The sequence below is a fragment of the Cinclus cinclus genome, chromosome 33, assembly GCF_963662255.1.
Source record: "Cinclus cinclus chromosome 33, bCinCin1.1, whole genome shotgun sequence".
In the NCBI taxonomy this organism is placed as follows: Eukaryota; Metazoa; Chordata; class Aves; order Passeriformes; family Cinclidae; genus Cinclus; species Cinclus cinclus.
The window spans coordinates 3,304,079-3,321,610 of NC_085078.1; the positions used below are offsets into that span (position 1 = coordinate 3,304,079).

The 17,532-nt window shown below is 66.3% G+C and overlaps 2 protein-coding genes across 2 annotated transcripts in view; one reads left to right on the forward strand and one right to left on the reverse strand.

Annotated features, from left to right (window-relative positions):
- Positions 1 to 4,236: 4,236 nt before the first annotated feature.
- On the forward strand, positions 4,237 to 16,798 carry LOC134055635 (plasma membrane calcium-transporting ATPase 3-like). The gene is made up of 19 exons (XM_062512041.1): positions 4,237 to 4,387; positions 5,113 to 5,310; positions 5,680 to 5,937; positions 6,349 to 6,474; positions 6,543 to 6,671; positions 7,027 to 7,068; positions 7,155 to 7,322; positions 7,902 to 8,116; positions 8,479 to 8,721; positions 9,438 to 9,679; positions 10,087 to 10,321; positions 11,320 to 11,505; positions 12,252 to 12,339; positions 12,443 to 12,549; positions 12,890 to 13,081; positions 14,009 to 14,222; positions 15,600 to 15,811; positions 16,053 to 16,160; positions 16,739 to 16,798. The coding sequence occupies exons 1-19, from the start codon at positions 4,237 to 4,239 to the stop codon at positions 16,796 to 16,798; spliced, it is 3,174 nt and encodes a 1,057-aa protein (XP_062368025.1).
- Positions 16,799 to 17,032: 234 nt separating this feature from the next.
- The window catches only part of OTUD5 (OTU deubiquitinase 5), an 8,782-nt gene continuing 8,282 nt past the window's right edge, over positions 17,033 to 17,532 (reverse strand). Inside the window, exon 7 of the mRNA XM_062512042.1 lies at positions 17,033 to 17,137. Coding sequence (XP_062368026.1) covers positions 17,033 to 17,137 — 105 coding nt within the window. The remainder of the gene's footprint in view (positions 17,138 to 17,532) is intronic.

The following is a 17,532-nucleotide window of genomic DNA, read 5'->3' on the forward strand; positions in this document are numbered from 1 at the left end:
GGACCCCCGCCACCCCCTCCCCAATAAAGCTTTGTACCTCCCGGACACGTGTCCTGCCTGCTGTCACCTCCCAGCGCTGTCCCCAAATGTCCCCAAGGCACTGGGGGTTCTCAGTGTCGCCTCCTTAGCGTCCCCAATGTCCCCGTGGTTCTGGGGGTCCCCAATGTCGCCCCCCCCCCCCCAAGGGGTCCCCAATGTCCCCATGGCTCTGGGGGTCCCCGGTTCCCCTCCGAGGGGTCCCCAACCTTCCCATCAGCCCCTGGGGATGTCACCACCCCCAAGTACCCCCCAAATTCCCCCCGGGACCCCGGGGACAGACAGCAGCCGCTGGCCCCGCCCCGAGGGTTCGCAGCCAATGGGAAGCGCTCTCGCCGCGCGCGGCTCTGCTATTGGTCAAAGGAGATGTCAATCTTCGCTGCCCCAAGCGGCCAATCAGAAGCAGGGCTGGGGAGAAAGGGGCGTGATCGAAAGAGAGGTGACGTCATCGCCTCTGGCCGGGCCTTCCGTGTGTTCTGATTGGTTAAAAAGGGCGGGAGGGGCGCGCGCCGCGCTGTGATTGGCGGGGAAGGGGCGGGAAAGGGGCGGGGCCATAGAAAAGGCACGTGGAGGGGGGGACAGAGATGGGGACAGGGACAGGGGATAGGGATGGGGACAGGGATAGGGGGACAAGGGATAGGGGACAGGGGATAGGGGACATGGACGGGGACAGGGGACAGGGGACAGGGACGGGGACAGGGGACAGGGACAGGGACAGGGACAGGGGATAGGGGACAGGGACAGGGACATGGACAGGGACATGGACGGGGGCAGGGACAGGGGATAGGGACAGGGACATGGACGGGTACATGGACATGGACGGGGGCAGGGACATGGACGGGGACAGGGGACAGGGACGGGGGCAGGGACAGGGACGGGGGTCAGGGACGGGGACAGGGGACAGGGACAGGGACAGGGACGGGGGCAGGGACGGGGGTCAGGGACATGGACGGGGACAGGGACATGGACGGGGACAGGGACGGGGGCAGGGACGGGGGACAGGGACAGGGACAGGGACAGGGACATGGACGGGGACAGGGACGGGGACAGGGACGGGGGTCAGGGACAGGGACGGGGACAGGGGACAGGGACAGGGACAGGGACGGGGGCAGGGACGGGGGTCAGGGACATGGACGGGGGTCAGGGACAGGGACGGGGACAGGGGACAGGGACAGGGACAGGGGACAGGGATAGGGACAGGGGACAGGGATAGGGACAGGGACATGGACGGGGGCAGGGACATGGACGGGGGCAGGGACAGGAATGTGGGGGGGACAGGAATGGAACAGGACAAAGATGGGGACAAGGAGTGGACAGAGATGGGACAGGAATGGGGACAGGGATGGGACAAGAATGGGGACAGGGATGGGACAGGGGGGTTTCCCCTGAGGTGACACTGTTCCTGGTGTCCGCACACCCTCTGTCCCTTGCGTCCCCCATCCCCGTGTCCCCCACCCTTGTCCCCGTGTCCCCCGTCCTCCCGTGTCACTGTGTCCCCCCGGGTGGGTGGCCTGGCCCTCCAGGGAAGGGGACACCGAGGTGACACTGGGGGAGGGGGGACACACGAGGGTGACACCGAGGAGGGAACAGGGGCAACACGGGGGAGCAAAGGGGAGGGGACACCAGTGAGACACAGGGGAGGTGACAGAGGGGGTGACACGGGGGAGGGGACACGCAGCAGGTGACAACCGCCGGTGGTCTCCACAAGCGACATCGGGGAGGTGGGGGGGGGGGGGGGGGGAATGTGTGTGTCCCACCCACTGGGTGTGGCCTCATTTCCCAGACCACGCCCCCCGAAGGCCCCGCCCCCTGCCCGCAGCGCCTCCGGCAGCGCCGCAGCGCCGGGACCGATGGGCCGGGACCGGTACCGGGGGGGCCCGCGGGGCCGGGGGGGGCTCCGGGGGGTCCGGGATGGGGTCCCGGGTTCGGGGGGAGGGTCGGGGGGAGCGGGGGAGGGGCGGGGGAGGGAGCAGCGCGCGGGGCTGCGGGAGGGGGGAGGGGGAGGATGCGGGGAGAGGGGGAAAGGGGGGGATTGGGGGGGCGGACGCGTGCGTGGGGAGGGGGGGAAGAGCGAGGGGACACCTGGGCAGGTGGGGGAAGGGGGGAGGGAGGGGGTGGCCAGAGGTGGTCAGGTGTGGTGGGGACAGGTGTGTGCAGGTGTGGCAGGGATGTCCGGGTGTCAGGGCCAGGGGTTGTCCAGGTGTGGTGGGGACAGCTGTGACCAGGTGTGAGAGGGATGTCCAGGTGTCAGGGACAGGGGTGGCCAGGTGTCAGGGCCAGGGATTGTCCAGGTGTGGTGGGGACAACTGTGCCTAGGCGTGACAGGGATGTCCAGGTGTCAGGGACAGGGGTGGCCAGGTGTGTCCAGGTGTGACAGGGATGTCCAGGTGTCAGGGCCAGTGATTGTCCAGGTGTGGTGGGGACAGCTGTGCCCAGGCGTGACAGGGATGTCCAGGTGTCAGGGACAGGGGTGGCCAGGTGTGAGCAGGTGTGACAGGGCCAGGTGTGACCAGGTGTGACAGGGATGTCCAGGTGTCAGGGACAGGGGTGGCCAGGTGTGGTGGGAACCAGTGTGACCAGGTGTGTCCGGGTGTGTCGGGGATGTCCAGGTGTGTTTGGGACAGGTGCATCCAGGTGCGTCAGGGACAGCTGTGAGCAGGAATGGGGAATTACTGGGTGAACTGGAAGTTATTTAGGTTCACCAGAGGAACTGGGAGTTACTGGGAGAGCTGTGAGCTACGGGGGATACTGGGAGTTACTGGGGTGAACTGGACGAACTGGGGGTTATTTGGGACACTAGGGGTTACTGGGGACACTGGGAGGACTGTCAGCTACTGGGAACACTGGGAGTTCCGGGGAGCACTGGGAGTTACTGTGGCACTGGGCATTACTGGGGTTCACTGAGTGAACTGGGAGTTACTGGGGACTCTGGGAATTACTGGAGGTTACTGGGCAAACCGAGAGTTACTGGGACCACTGGGAGAGCTGTGAGCTGCTGGGAACACTGGGATTTACTGGGGTTCACTGAGCAAACTGGGAGTTAGTGGGGGTTACTGGGGGTTACTGGGGATTACTGGGAGCCCACGTGTGCCCAGATGTGCCGCGCTGGGGGCGGGGCTTTCCCCATATGGGAGGAGTTTCCCACACGAGGGGCGGTGTTTTCCCCGCGTGGTGGGCGTGGTTTTACCCATATATGGATATGTATTTCCCGCCCTCGCCCCGAGACCCCGCCCCCCGTTTGGCGCAGTCCGCGCGCGCCGCCGCAGGGCCGGGGGCGGGGCCTCTGCTTTGGCCACGCCCCTATCAGGTCCCGATTGGCTGAAAACGGGGGATGGTCGGGAGGGGGCGGGGCTTGGGTGGAGCGAGACGGGACTGGAGGGAACTGGGAGGGACTGGGGGCACTGGGAGTTATTGGGGGAACCGGGAGGGACTGGGAGTTACTGGTGGTCACTGATGGCCACTGGTGGTCGCTGGTGTCCCCCGGAGCCCCGGGGGGCGGGGCCGGTGCTCTCTGTCCCCTCAGGTGTCCCCGTTGTCCCCAGGTGTGGCCCGGGCAGGGGGGGCGGCCGGGCCCCCCCCGGCGAGACCCCCCCCAGGCCCCGCCAGCGCTGACAGGTGAGGGACGGTGGCGCTGGCCCTGTCGCCGGCGATGTCCCCATGTCCCCAGAGATGTCCCCATGTCCCCAGAGATGTCTCCATATCCCCAGCGGTGTCCCCCGTCCCTGTCCCCAGCGGTGTCCCCTGTCCCCATCCCTGTCCCCAGCGGTGTCCCCTGTCCCCAGCGGTGTCCCCCGTCCCTGTCCCCAGCGGTGTCCCCTGTCCTCAGAGATGTCCCCTGTCCCCATCCCTGTCCCCAGCGGTGTCCCCCGTCCCTGTCCCCAGCGGTGTCTCCTGTCCTCAGAGATGTCCACTGTCCCCATCCCTGTCCCCAGCGGTGTCCCCTGTCCCCATCCCTGTCCCCAGCGGTGTCCCCTGTCCCCAGCGGTGTCCCCTGTCCCCGTCCCTGTCCCCAGCGGTGTCCCCTGTCCTCAGAGATGTCCACTGTCCCCATCCCTGTCCCCAGCGGTGTCCCCTGTCCCCATCCCTGTCCCCAGCGGTGTCCCCTGTCCCCAGCGGTGTCCCCTGTCCCCATCCCAGTCCCCAGCGGTGTCCCCTGTCCCCATCCCTGTCCCCAGCGGTGTCCCCTGTCCCCAGGCCGCCATGGGGGACGCCGGGGGGGGTTTCGGGCTGGGGCTGCCGGAGCTGCGGGCGCTGATGGAGCTCCGGGGCGCCGAGGCGCTGCTGAGGCTGCAGCGGGACCTGGGGGGGGTCCCGGGGCTCTGCCGCCGCCTGCGCACCTCCCCCACCGACGGTAACGCCCCCCAAACCCACCGGGACCCCCCAAACCCCACCGGGACCCCACAGAACTCACCGGGACCCCCCAAAACTCATCGAGACCCCCCCAAACCCCACCGGGACCCCACAGAACTCACCGGGACCCCCCAAAACTCATCGGGACCCCCCTAAACCCCACTGGGACGCCCCAGAACTCACCGGGACCCCCCTAAACCCCACCGGGACCCCCCCAAAATCCTACCAGGACCCCCCCAAACTCCACTGGGATCCCCCAAAACTCACCAGGACCCCACAGAACCCCTCAAGACACTCCAAAACTCATTGGAACCCCCCCTAACCCCCCTGGGATTGCCCCCAAACTCCACTGGGACCCCAAAAACCCCTGAATGGCTCTGGGGGTGACACCCGTGTCCCCAGGGCTGTCCGAGGGTCCCCGGGGCGGCTCTGGGGGTGACACCCGTGTCCCCAGGGCGGCTCTGGGGGTGACACCCGTGTCCCCAGGGCTGTCCGAGGGTCCCCGGGGCGGCTCTGGGGGTGACACCCGTGTCCCCAGGGCAGCTCTGGGGGTGACACCCGTGTCCCCAGGGCTGTCCGAGGGTCCCCGGGGCGGCTCTGGGGGTGACACCCGTGTCCCCAGGGCTGTCCGAGGGTCCCCGGGGCGGCTCTGGGGGTGACACCCGTGTCCCCAGGGCTGTCTGAGGGTCCCCGGGGCGGCTCTGGGGGTGACACCCGTGTCCCCAGGGCTGTCCGAGGGTCCCCCGGAGCTGGAGCGGCGCCGCCGGACGTTCGGCCGGAACTGGATTCCCCCACGGCGCCCCAAGAGCTTCGCGGCGCTGGTGTGGGAGGCCCTGCAGGACGTCACCCTGGTCATCCTCGAGGTGGCCGCGCTCGTGTCCCTCGGGCTGTCCTTCTATGCCCCCCCCGGTGCCGCCGATGAAGGTGACACCTCTGTCCTCACGGCCCCGGCGTGGTGTCCCCAGCCCCGTGTCCCCACCCTGCTGCCACCCCCAGCCGTGTGCCCCATCTGCCATTCCCTGTCCCCGTCTCTGTGTCCCCTCCCCGTGTCCCCGATGTCCCCCCGTGTCCCTCGGCCGTGTCCCTGTGTCCCCCCCATCCCCGTGTCCCCCTGTCCCCATCCCCGTGTCCCCTACACCCCCTGGCCGTGTCCCTGCACGTGACCCCGATGTCCCAACACGCGTCCCCACGTGTGTCACCCGTGTTCCCACACGTGACACCTCTGTCCCTGGTGTCCCCACGCGTGTCGCCCGTATCCCCACGTGTCCCCACACGCGTCCCCCGTGTCCCCAGCGTGCGGGCAGGCGTCGGGGGGCGCAGAGGACGAGGGCGAGGCGGAGGCCGGCTGGATCGAGGGCGCTGCCATCCTGCTCTCGGTGGCCTGCGTGGTGCTGGTGACGGCGTCCAACGACTGGAGCAAGGAGCGCCAGTTCCGGGGGCTGCAGAGCCGCCTGGAGCGCGAGCAGCGCGTGGCCGTCCTGCGCGGGGGACACCTGGCGCAGGTGCCCGTGGCTGACCTGGTGGTTGGGGACGTCGTGCAGGTCAAGTACGGTGAGTGACAAAGTGAGGGGACCTGGGGGAGGGTGGAGGGTGGGGGGGGGGGGGGGTGTTGTGGGAGTGGTGGTGGTGTCGATGTCCCCGTGTCGGTGTTCTGTGATGTCCCCATCCCCTGTGTCACCATCACCTGTCCCCGTCCCCTGTCCCCACACTTTTGTCACCATCCCCATCCTGATGCCACCACCGTGTCCCCATCCCCGTGTCCTCTTGTGTCCCCACACCCTTGGGCACACGAGGGCACATCAGGGGACATCACGGGATCCACGATCACCCCAGGGGACACCAGGACACACCACAGGGTCCTGGTGACACCGTGGTGACACAGCCCCGACACCTGGTCTGGGAACACCCCAGGCCACCCCCAGTGTCCCTGGTGACACCGCGGTGGCCCTGTCCCCTCCCCAGGTGACCTCCTGCCCGCCGACGGCGTCCTGATCCAGGGCAACGACCTCAAAATCGACGAGAGCGCCCTGACCGGGGAGAGCGACCACGTCCGCAAGTCCCTGGACAAGGACCCGCTGCTGCTCTCGGGTGAGGACACGTTCGGGGACACCGGGGACACCGAGGGGACAGCGCCGTGACCCGCGGTGTCCCCCCAGGCACCCACGTCATGGAGGGCTCGGGCAGGATGGTGGTGACGGCCGTGGGGGTGAACTCGCAGAGCGGCATCATCTTCACCCTGCTGGGTGCCGCGGGGGACGAGGAGGATGACAGCAGGGACAGGAAAGGTGACACGGCACTGGGTGGCACCGGGGGTGGCCGCTGGCTCCGTGGGAGGTGGCACCGGGGGGGGGTGTCCCCAAGAAATCGGGCCCTGGGTGGCTGGGGACACTGTGGGCTCTGCCACCTTCTGTCCCCAAGTCTCTCCCGTGTCCCTGAAGTCTCCAGACCCGTCTGTCCCCCTCTTGTCCCCTCTGTCTCCTCTTGTCCCCTCTGTCCCCCTCTATCCCCGTGTCCTCCACTCCTCCCATCCCTGTCCCCACCACTGCCACCACCACTCCCTGTTCCCCCCCCCCGCCAAGGGCTCTCCCTGTCCCCTCCAGGTCACATTTTGGGGTGTCCCCACCCCCCTTTGTCCCACAGGGAAGCCCCAGGATGGCGCCGTGGACACCCCACAACCCAAAGGTGCTTTGGGGTCGGGTGGGGACAACCCCAAACCCCCCGTGGCCGTGTCCCCTCTTGTCCCCCTGCCACGTGGCCGGTGTCCCCAGGCAAGCGGCAGGACGGGGCGGTGGCCATGGAGATGCAGCCACTGAAGAGCGCCGAGGGAGGGGACAGCGCGGACGGGCCGGGGACGCGTCCCCGAGGTGGCCCCAAGAAGGAGAAGTCCGTGCTCCAGGCCAAGCTGACCCAGCTGGCCGTGCAGATCGGGAAGGCAGGTGGGGGCTGGGGTCCCCAAATGAGGCGACAAAGGGTTGGGGACGTGTCCTGAGGGGTGGGGACACGGTGGACAGGTTGGGGACACGTCCCTGAGGTGTCCCCAAGGAGGACAAACAATGCCCCAGGCCAAAGTGACCCAAGTGACCGTGCAGATTTGGGGTTTGGGGGTCCCCAAATGGGGTGACAGGGACCTTGGGGACCTTGGGGACGTTTCCTGAGGGTGGTGACCCCCCATAGGCCAGGAACTTGTCCCCAAGGTGTCCCCAAGAAGGACAAACCAACGCCCCAGGCCAAAGTGACCCAAATGACTGCACAGGTCAGAGAGTTTGGGGATCCCCAAATGGGGTGACAGGGATCTTGGGGACTTTGGGGACGTGTCCTGAGCGGTGGGGACACTGTGGACAGGTCGGGGACACGTCCCTGAGGTGTCCCCAAGAAGAACAAATCGGTGCTGCAGGCCAAAGTGACCCAAGGGACCGTGCAGATTTGGGGTTTGAGGGTCCCCAAACGGGGTGGCAGAGACTTTGGGGACCTTGGGGACCTTGGGGACGTGTCCTGAGCGTGGTGTCCCCTCGCAGGCCTGGCCATGTCGGCCATCACCGTCATCATCCTCGTGCTCTACTTCGTCATCGAGACCTTCGTGGTGCAGGGCCGGCCGTGGGTGGCCGAGTGTGCCCCGGTCTACGTCCAGTACTGGGTCAAGTTCTTCATCATCGGTGTCACCGTGCTGGTGGTGGCCGTCCCCGAGGGGCTCCCGCTGGCCGTCACCATCTCGCTGGCCTACTCTGTCAAGGTGTCCGTCTGTCCGTCTGTCCTCCTCACCGCACTGAATGATGAAAACCCGCTCCCGTTTTTCCTCATTCCCCCTCCCCTCCCCCATTTGTACCCCATTTTTCTCATTCTCCCTCTTATTTTACCCCCTCTATTTTCCCTACTTAGCCCCCTATTTCCCCCATTTTTTTCCCCAAATCCCTCGTTTTTTCCCCCAGAAAATGATGGACAACCAGCTGCTCCCATTCCCCCCCTGTTCCCCCATATTCTCCCCATTTTACCCCTCTAATTTCCCCATTTTTATCCCCTATTTCCCCATTTTTCCCCCTTTTTTCCCCCTATTTTCCCCATTTTTTTCCCCAAATCCCTCGTTTTTTCCCCCAGAAAATGATGAAGGACAACAACCTGGTGAGGCACCTGGACGCCTGCGAGACCATGGGCAACGCCACGGCCATCTGCTCGGACAAGACGGGCACGCTGACCACCAACCGCATGACCGTGGTGCAGGCCTTCGTGGGGGGGTCCCACTTCAGCCACCCCCCGGCTCCGGCCGCCCTGGCCCCCCCCACGCTGGACCTGCTGGCCCAGGCCATCGCCATCAACAGCGCCTACACCAGCAAGATACTGGTGAGGGGCACTGGGAGCACTGGGAGGGCTCTGGGTTGGGATTTGGGTTGGGGTTTGGGGGGATTTTGGGGGGTTTTGGGGGATTATGGGTCCAGGCCATCACCATCAACAGCGCCTACACCAGCAAGATACTGGTGAGGGGCACTGGGAGCACTGGGAGCACTGGGAGCACTGGGAGCACTGGGAGGGCTCTGGGTTGGGATTTGGGTTGGGGTTTGGGGGGATTTTGGGGGGTTTTGGGGGGTTATGGGTCCAGGCCATCGCCATCAACAGCACCTACACCAGCAAGATACTGGTGAGGGGCACTGGGAGCACTGGGAGCACTGGGAGGGCTCTGGGTTGGGATTTGGGTTGGGGTTTGGGGGGATTTTGGGGGGTTTTGGGGGGTTATGGGTCCAGGCCATCGCCATCAACTGCGCCTACACCAGCAAGATACTGGTGAGGGGCACTGGGAGCACTGGGAGCACTGGGAGTACTGGGAGCACTGGGAGGGGTCTGGGGGGAAATTTTGGGGGGATTTGGGATGGGGGTGGGGGCTGTGGGGTCTCCTGGGCTCTGGTGTGACACTAACGGGGGTCTCAGTGTTGCTTTTACCTGTCCCTGTCCCCTTCACCTGTCCCCCTTACCTGTCCCCTTCACCTGTCCCCATTACCTGTCCCATTCACCTGTCCCCTTTACCTGTCCCCTTCACCTGTCCCCCCTTTCTCCCCCCCCAGCCCCCCGAAGCCCCCGGGGCTCTCCCTCGCCACGTGGGCAACAAGACCGAGTGTGCCCTGCTGGGGCTGGCGCTGGCCCTGGGCCGGGACCCTGAGGCCGAGCGGGCGCAGGTGCCTGAGGAACACCTGGTCAAGGTGTTCACCTTCAACTCGGAGCGCAAATCCATGAGCACCGTGACCCGCCGGCCCGGGGGGGGCTACCGGCTGTTCTGCAAGGGAGCGTCCGAGATGGTGCTGCACAGGTGAGGGCACACCTGGGCACACACCTGGGCACACCTGGGCACACCTGGGAACAGCTAGGGACACACCTGGGCACACCTGGGGACAGCTGGGGATAACTAGGGACACACCTGAGCACACACTTGGGCACACCTGGGCACACACCTGGGGATAGCTGGGGACAGCTGTGGACACCTGGGCACACCTGGGGACACACCCGGACACACCTGGGGATAGCTGTGGACAGCTGGGGATGCCTGGAGACACACCTGGGTACACCTGGGGATACCTTGGGAGGTTTAAACCTACCCCAAAATACACCTGGGGACTCCAAAAGGGGCTTGCAAGAACGCCCCTCCCCGCAGGTGCAGCTCCATCCTGGACCCCAAACCCCCTCCCCTGACCCCCCCCCGTCCTCACCTGCCCACAGGTGCAGCTCGATGCTGGACGCGGGGGGCTCCCCGCGGGCTCTGGGGGGGCCGGAGCGGGAGGAGCTGCTGCGGCGCGTGGTGGAGCCGATGGCGGCGGGGGGGCTGCGGACCCTCGTCCTCGCCTTCCGCGATTTCCCCCCCCGGCCCGAGCCCCCCTGGGATGACGAGGCCGCCGTGGTTGGGGAGCTCACCTGCATCGCCATCGTGGGAATCGAGGACCCCGTGAGGCCCGAGGTGAGGGGGGGACACACGGGGAAGGGGGAGGGGGGGGGCGTGGGGACATTGGGGTGGGGGACATGGGGGGAAATGGGGACATGACATGGGGGAGGACGGGGATGCTGAGGGGACACTGGGGACACACCGGGGACAGGATGGGACACACCGGGGACACTGGGAGCACACCGGGGACAGGATAGGGACACTGGGGACACACCGGGGACAGGACGGGGACACACCTGGGACAGGATGGGACACACCTGGGACAGGATGGGACACACTGGGGACACTGGGAGCACACCGGGGACAGGATGGGACACACCTGGGACAGGATGGGACACACTGGGGACAGGATGGGACACACTGGGGACACTGGGAGCACACCGGGGACAGGACGGGGACACACCGGGGACAGGATGGGACACACTGGGGACACTGGGAGCACACCGGGGACAGGATAGGGACACTGGGGACACACTTGGAACGGGATGGGAACAGGATGGGACACACTGGGGACACTGTGGACACTCCGGGGACAGGATAGGGACACTGGGGACACACCGGGGACAGGACGGGACACACTGGGGACAGGATGGGACACACTGGGGACACTGGGAACACACCTGGGACAGGATGGGACACACTGGGGACAGGATGGGACACACTGGGGACAGGATGGGACACACTGGGGACACTGGGAGCACACTGGGGACAGGATGGGAACGGGATGGGGACACACCGGGGACACACCGGGGACACACCGGGGACACACCGGGGACAGGACGGGGACACACTGGGGACAGGATGGGACACACTGGGGACACTGGGAACACACCTGGGACAGGACGGGGACACACTGGGGACACTGGGGACACACCGGGGACAGGACGGGACACACCGGGGACAGGATGGGACACACTGGGGACACTGGGAGCACACTGGGAATGGGATGGGAACGGGATGGGGACACACCGGGGACACACCGGGGACAGGACGTGGACAGGTGCGTGTGGCAGGTGCCCGAGGCCATCCGGAAGTGCCAGCGCGCAGGGATCACGGTGCGGATGGTGACAGGCGACAACCTGGACACGGCGCGAGCCATCGCGGCCAAGTGCGGGATCCTGCCCGCGGGGGGGGGAGGGGAATGGCTGTGCCTGGAGGGGAAGGACTTCAACCGGAGAATCCGCAACGACCGCGGGGAGGTGAACTGGGAGCACTGGGAGGGACTGGGAGTGGGACTGGGGACACTGCGGGACACTGGGAGTGGGACTGGGGACACTGGGGGACACTGGGAGGGACTGGGAGTGGGATTGCGGACACTGGGGAGGGACTGGGAATGGGACTGGGGACACTGGGGGACACTGGGAGTGGGACTGGGGACCCTGGGGAGGGATTGGGAGGGGGACTGGGGACACTGGGGAGGGACTGGGAGTGGGATTGGGGACACTGGGGAGGGACTGGGAGTGGGACTGGGGACACTGGGGGACACTGGGAGTGGGACTGGGGACCCTGGGGAGGGATTGGGAGTGGGACTGGGGACACTGGGGGACACTGGGAGTGGGACTGGGGACACTGGGGGACACTGGGAGGGGTCTGGAAGGGACTGGAGGGGAAGGACTTCAACTGGAACATCCGCAGCAACCACGGAGAGGTGAACTGGGAGCACTGGGAGCACTGGGAGTGGGACTGGGGACACTGGGGAGGAACTGGGAGGGTTTGGGAGGCACTGGGAAGGACTGGGACAGGAACAGGGAGAGTCTCTGGGGGTCCCAAACCCCCCCAGGTGGAGCAGGAGCACCTGGACAAGGTGTGGGGGGCAGTTCTGGGGTGGTTCAGGTGACCTTTGGGGGGGGTCAGGTGACCCTGAGGGGTCCCTGGGGGTCTGGGGGTGTCCCTCGGGGGTCTCGGGGGGGGTCCCTGATGGTCTCACCCCCCCCAAACCCCCCAGGTGGAGCAGGAGCGCCTGGACAAGGTGTGGCCCAAGCTGAGGGTCCTGGCGCGGTCATCGCCCACCGACAAACACACCTTGGTCAAAGGTGCGATTTGGGGAGGGGTCCCCAGGGTTTTGGGGGGGGTCTCTGGGAGGGAGGGGGGGGCGGTCTGGCAGAGGGTCCCCAGCCCCTCCCCACCTGTGCCCAGGTATCATCGAGAGCACCATCGGGGACCAGCGCCAGGTGGTGGCGGTCACCGGCGATGGCACCAACGATGGCCCCGCCCTCAAAAAGGCGGACGTGGGATTCGCCATGGTAACGCCCCCTCCCCAAAATATCGGCACCCCCGGGACCCCAAATATCGGGACCCCTCCCCAAAATTCAGGACCCCATCCCTCTGGTCACCTGGGGGGTTACCTGTGCTCACCTGGGGGTCACCTGTGCTCACCTGGGGGTCACCTGTGCTCACCTGCCCGTGTCCCCAAGGGCATCGCTGGCACGGACGTGGCCAAGGAAGCCTCGGACATCATCCTGTCCTGGGGTCACATTGGGGATCTACCACGGGGTTCCCCATCCCTGTGGTCACCTGTGCTCACCTGGGGGTCACCTGTGCTCACCTGGGGGTCACCTGTGCTCACCTGCCCGTGTCCCCAAGGGCATCGCTGGCACGGACGTGGCCAAGGAAGCCTCGGACATCATCCTGACGGACGACAACTTCTCGAGCATCGTCAAGGCCGTCATGTGGGGCCGCAACGTCTACGACAGCATCGCCAAATTCCTGCAGTTCCAGCTCACCGTCAACGTGGTGGCCGTCATCGTGGCCTTCACCGGGGCCTGCATCACCCAGGTGAGCTCACCTGGGCAGGTGGGACATGGGGACGGGGGGATTTACCTGGGTAGGATGGTGGCCGTCATCGTGGCCTTCACCGGGGCCTGCATCACCCAGGTGAGCTCACCTGGGCAGGTGGGACATGGGGACGGGGGGATTTACCTGGGTAGGATGGTGGCCGTCATCGTGGCCTTCACCGGGGCCTGCATCACCCAGGTGAGCTCACCTGGGCAGGTGGGACATGGGGACGGGGGGATTTACCTGGGTAGGATGGTGGCCGTCATCGTGGCCTTCACCGGGGCCTGCATCACCCAGGTGAGCTCACCTGGGCAGGTGGGACATGGGGACGGGGGGATTTACCTGGGTAGGATGGTGGCCGTCATCGTGGCCTTCACCGGGGCCTGCATCACCCAGGTGAGCTCACCTGGGCAGGTGGGACATGGGGACGGGGGGATTTACCTGGGTAGGATGGTGGCAGTCATCGTGGCCTTCACCAGGGCCTGCATCACCCAGGTGAGCTCACCTGGGCAGGTGGGGTCTGAATCACAGTCTCCCTGTGCCCACCTGTCCCGTCTCTCTGTCCCCACCTGTGCCCACCTGAAGTCATCTGAGCCCACCTGTCCCACCTGATTTCACCTGTCCCACCTAAGCTTACCTGAGCTTACCTGTCCTATCTCTCTGTCCCCATTTGTCACATTCCTCTGAGCCCACCTGTGCCCACCTGAGGTCACCTGAACCCACCTGAGGTCACCTATCCCACCTAAAATCACCTGAGGTCACCTGTGCTCTCTGTCCCCACCTGTCACATTCCTCTGAGCCCACCTGTGCCCACTTGAGGTCACCTGAGTCCACCTGACGTCACCTGTGCCACCTAAGCTCACCTGTGCTCACCTGCGCCCACCTGATCTCACCTGTCCCACCTGATCTCACCTGTCCCACCTGCAGGACTCTCCGCTGAAGGCGGTGCAGATGCTCTGGGTGAACCTGATCATGGACACCTTGGCCTCGCTGGCCTTGGCCACCGAGCCGCCCACGGAGGCGCTGCTGCTGCGCCGGCCCTACGGCCGCGAGCACCCGCTGGTGTCCGGCACCATGCTGCGCAACATCCTGGGCCACGCCCTCTACCAGCTGCTGGTCATCTTCACCCTGCTCTTCGCTGGTCAGTGCCACTGGGGACACTGGGGACACTGGGGACACTGGGGACATGGGGACACTGGGGACACTGGGGATACTGGGGACACTGGGGACACTGGGGGACACAATGGGACATGGGGACAGTGGGGACACTGGGGACACTGGGGATACTGGGGACACTGGGGACAGTGGGGATACTGGGGACACTGGGGACACTGGGGATACTGGGGACACTGGGGTCACAATGGGACACTGGGGACATGGGGACACTGGGGACAGTGGGGACACACTGGGGACACGGGGACAGTGGGGACAGTGGGGACACGGGGACAGTGGGGACAGTGGGGACATGGGGACACTGGGGATACTGGGGACACTGGGGATACTGGGGACACTGGGGACAGTGGGTGACACAATGGGACATGGGGACAGTGGGGACACTGGGGACACTGGGGATACTGGGGACACTGGGGACAGTGGGGACATGGGGACACTGGGGATACTGGGGACAGTGGGGACACTGGGGATACTGGGGATACTGGGGACACTGGGGACAGTGGGGACATGGGGACACTGGGGATACTGGGGATACTGGGGACACTGGGGACAGTGGGGACACTGGGGACACAATGGGACATGGGGACATGACCCTACAGGTCATGGGAGCCCATGGGGACATGGGGACACAGGGGAGGAGTACCACACCCATGGCCATGTCCTCATGTCCTCATGAGTGTCCCCACGTCCCTGTCCCCATCCCCATGGTGTCCCCAGGGGTGTCCCTTTGTCCCCACGTCCCTGTCCCCATGGGTGCCTCATGACCCTGTCCCTGTCACCACGAGTGTCCCCATGTCCCTGTCCCCACAAGTGTCCCCGTGTCCCTGTCCCCACGAGTGTCCCTGTCCCCAGGGGAGGTGCTGTTTGACATCGACAGCGGCTGTGCTGTCCCCACGAGTGTCCCCGTGTCCCTGTCCCCACGAGTGTCCCCGTGTCCCTGTCCCCACAAGTGTCCCCACGAGTGTCCCCATGTCCCTGTCCCCACGAGTGTCCCTGTCCCCAGGGGAGGTGCTGTTTGACATCGACAGCGGCTGTGCTGTCCCCACGAGTGTCCCCGTGTCCCTGTCCCCACGAGTGTCCCCGTGTCCCTGTCCCCACGAACGTCCCCGTGTCCCTGTCCCCACGAGTGTCCCCGTGTCCCTGTCCCCACGAACGTCCCCGTGTCCCTGTCCCCACGAGTGTCCCTGTCCCCAGGGGAGGTGCTGTTTGACATCGACAGCGGCTGTGCTGTCCCCACGAGTGTCCCCGTGTCCCTGTCACCATGAGTGTCCCCACGAGTGTCCCCGTGTCCCTGTCCCCACGAGTGTCCCCGTGTCCCTGTCCCCACGAGTGTCCCTGTCCCCAGGGGAGGTGCTGTTTGACATCGACAGCGGCCGCGCCGCCCCTCTGCACGCGCCGCCCTCCGAGCACTTCACCATCATCTTCAACACCTTCGTGCTGATGCAGCTCTTCAACGAGCTCAACGCGCGCAAGCTGCACGGCGAGAGGAACGTCTTCGAGGGCGTCTGCGCCAACCCCATCTTCTGCACCATCGTCCTGGGCACCTTCGCCGTGCAGGTGGGACATGGGGACACACGGGGGACACCTGGGGACGATGACCTGGCAGCCTGGAGTGAAGGGTTTGGGGTGGGGAGTGGCCTGGGGACATCTGTGAGGGCATCAGTGCCGACCCCATCCTGGGCAGCTTTGCTGTCCAGGTGAGCCACGGGAATGATTTGGGGACCTGAGGGGACATGGGGGTGTCCGGGGGGTGTCCAGGGGTGTCCGGGGGGTGTCGTGACCCCCCTGTGCCCCCCAGGTGCTGATCGTGCAGTTCGGGGGGAAGCCGTTCAGCTGCTCCCCACTCAGTGCCGAGCAGTGGCTCTGGTGCCTCTTCGTGGGTGTGGGGGAGCTCGTCTGGGGACAGGTACGGAGACCCCAGACCCACCCAGGGACCCCTGAGCCATGGATCCCCCACCCATGGGACCCCAGACCCACCCAGGGACCCCTGAGCCATGGATCCCCCACCCATGGGACTCCACACCCACCCAGGGACCCCTGAGCCATGGATCCCCCACCCATGGGACCCCAGACCCACCCAGGGACCCCTGAGCCATGGATCCCCCACCCATGGGACCCCACACCCACCCAGGGACCCCTGAGCCATGGATCCCCCACCCATGGGACCCCAGACCCACCCATGGGATCCCTGAGCCATGGATCCCCCACCCATGGGACCCCAGACCCACCCAGGGACCCCTGAGCCATGGGTCCCCCACCCATGGGACCCCAGACCCACCCAGGGACCCCTGAGCCATGGGTCCCCCACCCATGGGACCCCAGACCCACCCATGGGACCCCTGAGCCATGGGTCCCCCACCCATGGGACCCCAGACCCACCCATGGGACCCCTGAGCCATGGATCCCCCACCCATGGGACCCCAGACCCACCCAGGGACCCCTGAGCCATGGGTCCCCCACCCATGGGACTCCACACCCACCCAGGGACCCCTGAGCCATGGATCCCCCACCCATGGGACCCCAGACCCACCCAGGGACCCCTGAGCCATGGGTCCCCCACCCATGGGACCCCAGACCCACCCATGGGATCCCTGAGCCATGGATCCCCCACCCATGGGACCCCAGACCCACCCATGGGATCCCTGAGCCATGGATCCCCCACCCATGGGACCCCAGACCCACCCAGGGACCCCTGAGCCATGGATCCCCCACCCATGGGACCCCAGACCCACCCAGGGACCCCTGAGCCATGGGACACCTGCCCAGGGACCCCCTGAGTTATGGGGACACCCCTAAGCCATGGGATCCCTTGTCCCCATTGTCCCCATTGTCCCCATTGTCCCCATTGTCCCCATTGTCATCACTTGGGGTGTCCCAGAGCTCCTGCAATGTCCCCACTGACCCCATTGTCCCCGGAGTGTCCCCGGGGTGTCCCCATTGTCCCCTGACCCCACTGTCCCTGGGGTGTCCTTGGGGTGTCCCCACTGTCCCCAAATATCCTGCCATGTCCCCACTGTCCCCAGGTGTCCTGTCACCATTGTCCCCACTGTCCCCTAATCCCCCTGACCCCGCTGACCCCGGGGTGTCCCCGCTGACCCCGGGGGTGTCCCCATGACCCCACTGACCCCGCGGTGACCCCGCTGACCCCGCGGTGACCCCCCTGACCCCGCTGACCCCGCTGACCCCGCGGTGACCCCGCTGACCCCGCTGACCCCGCGGTGACCCCCCTGACCCCGCTGACCCCGGGGTGTCCCCATGACCCCACTGACCCCGCTGAC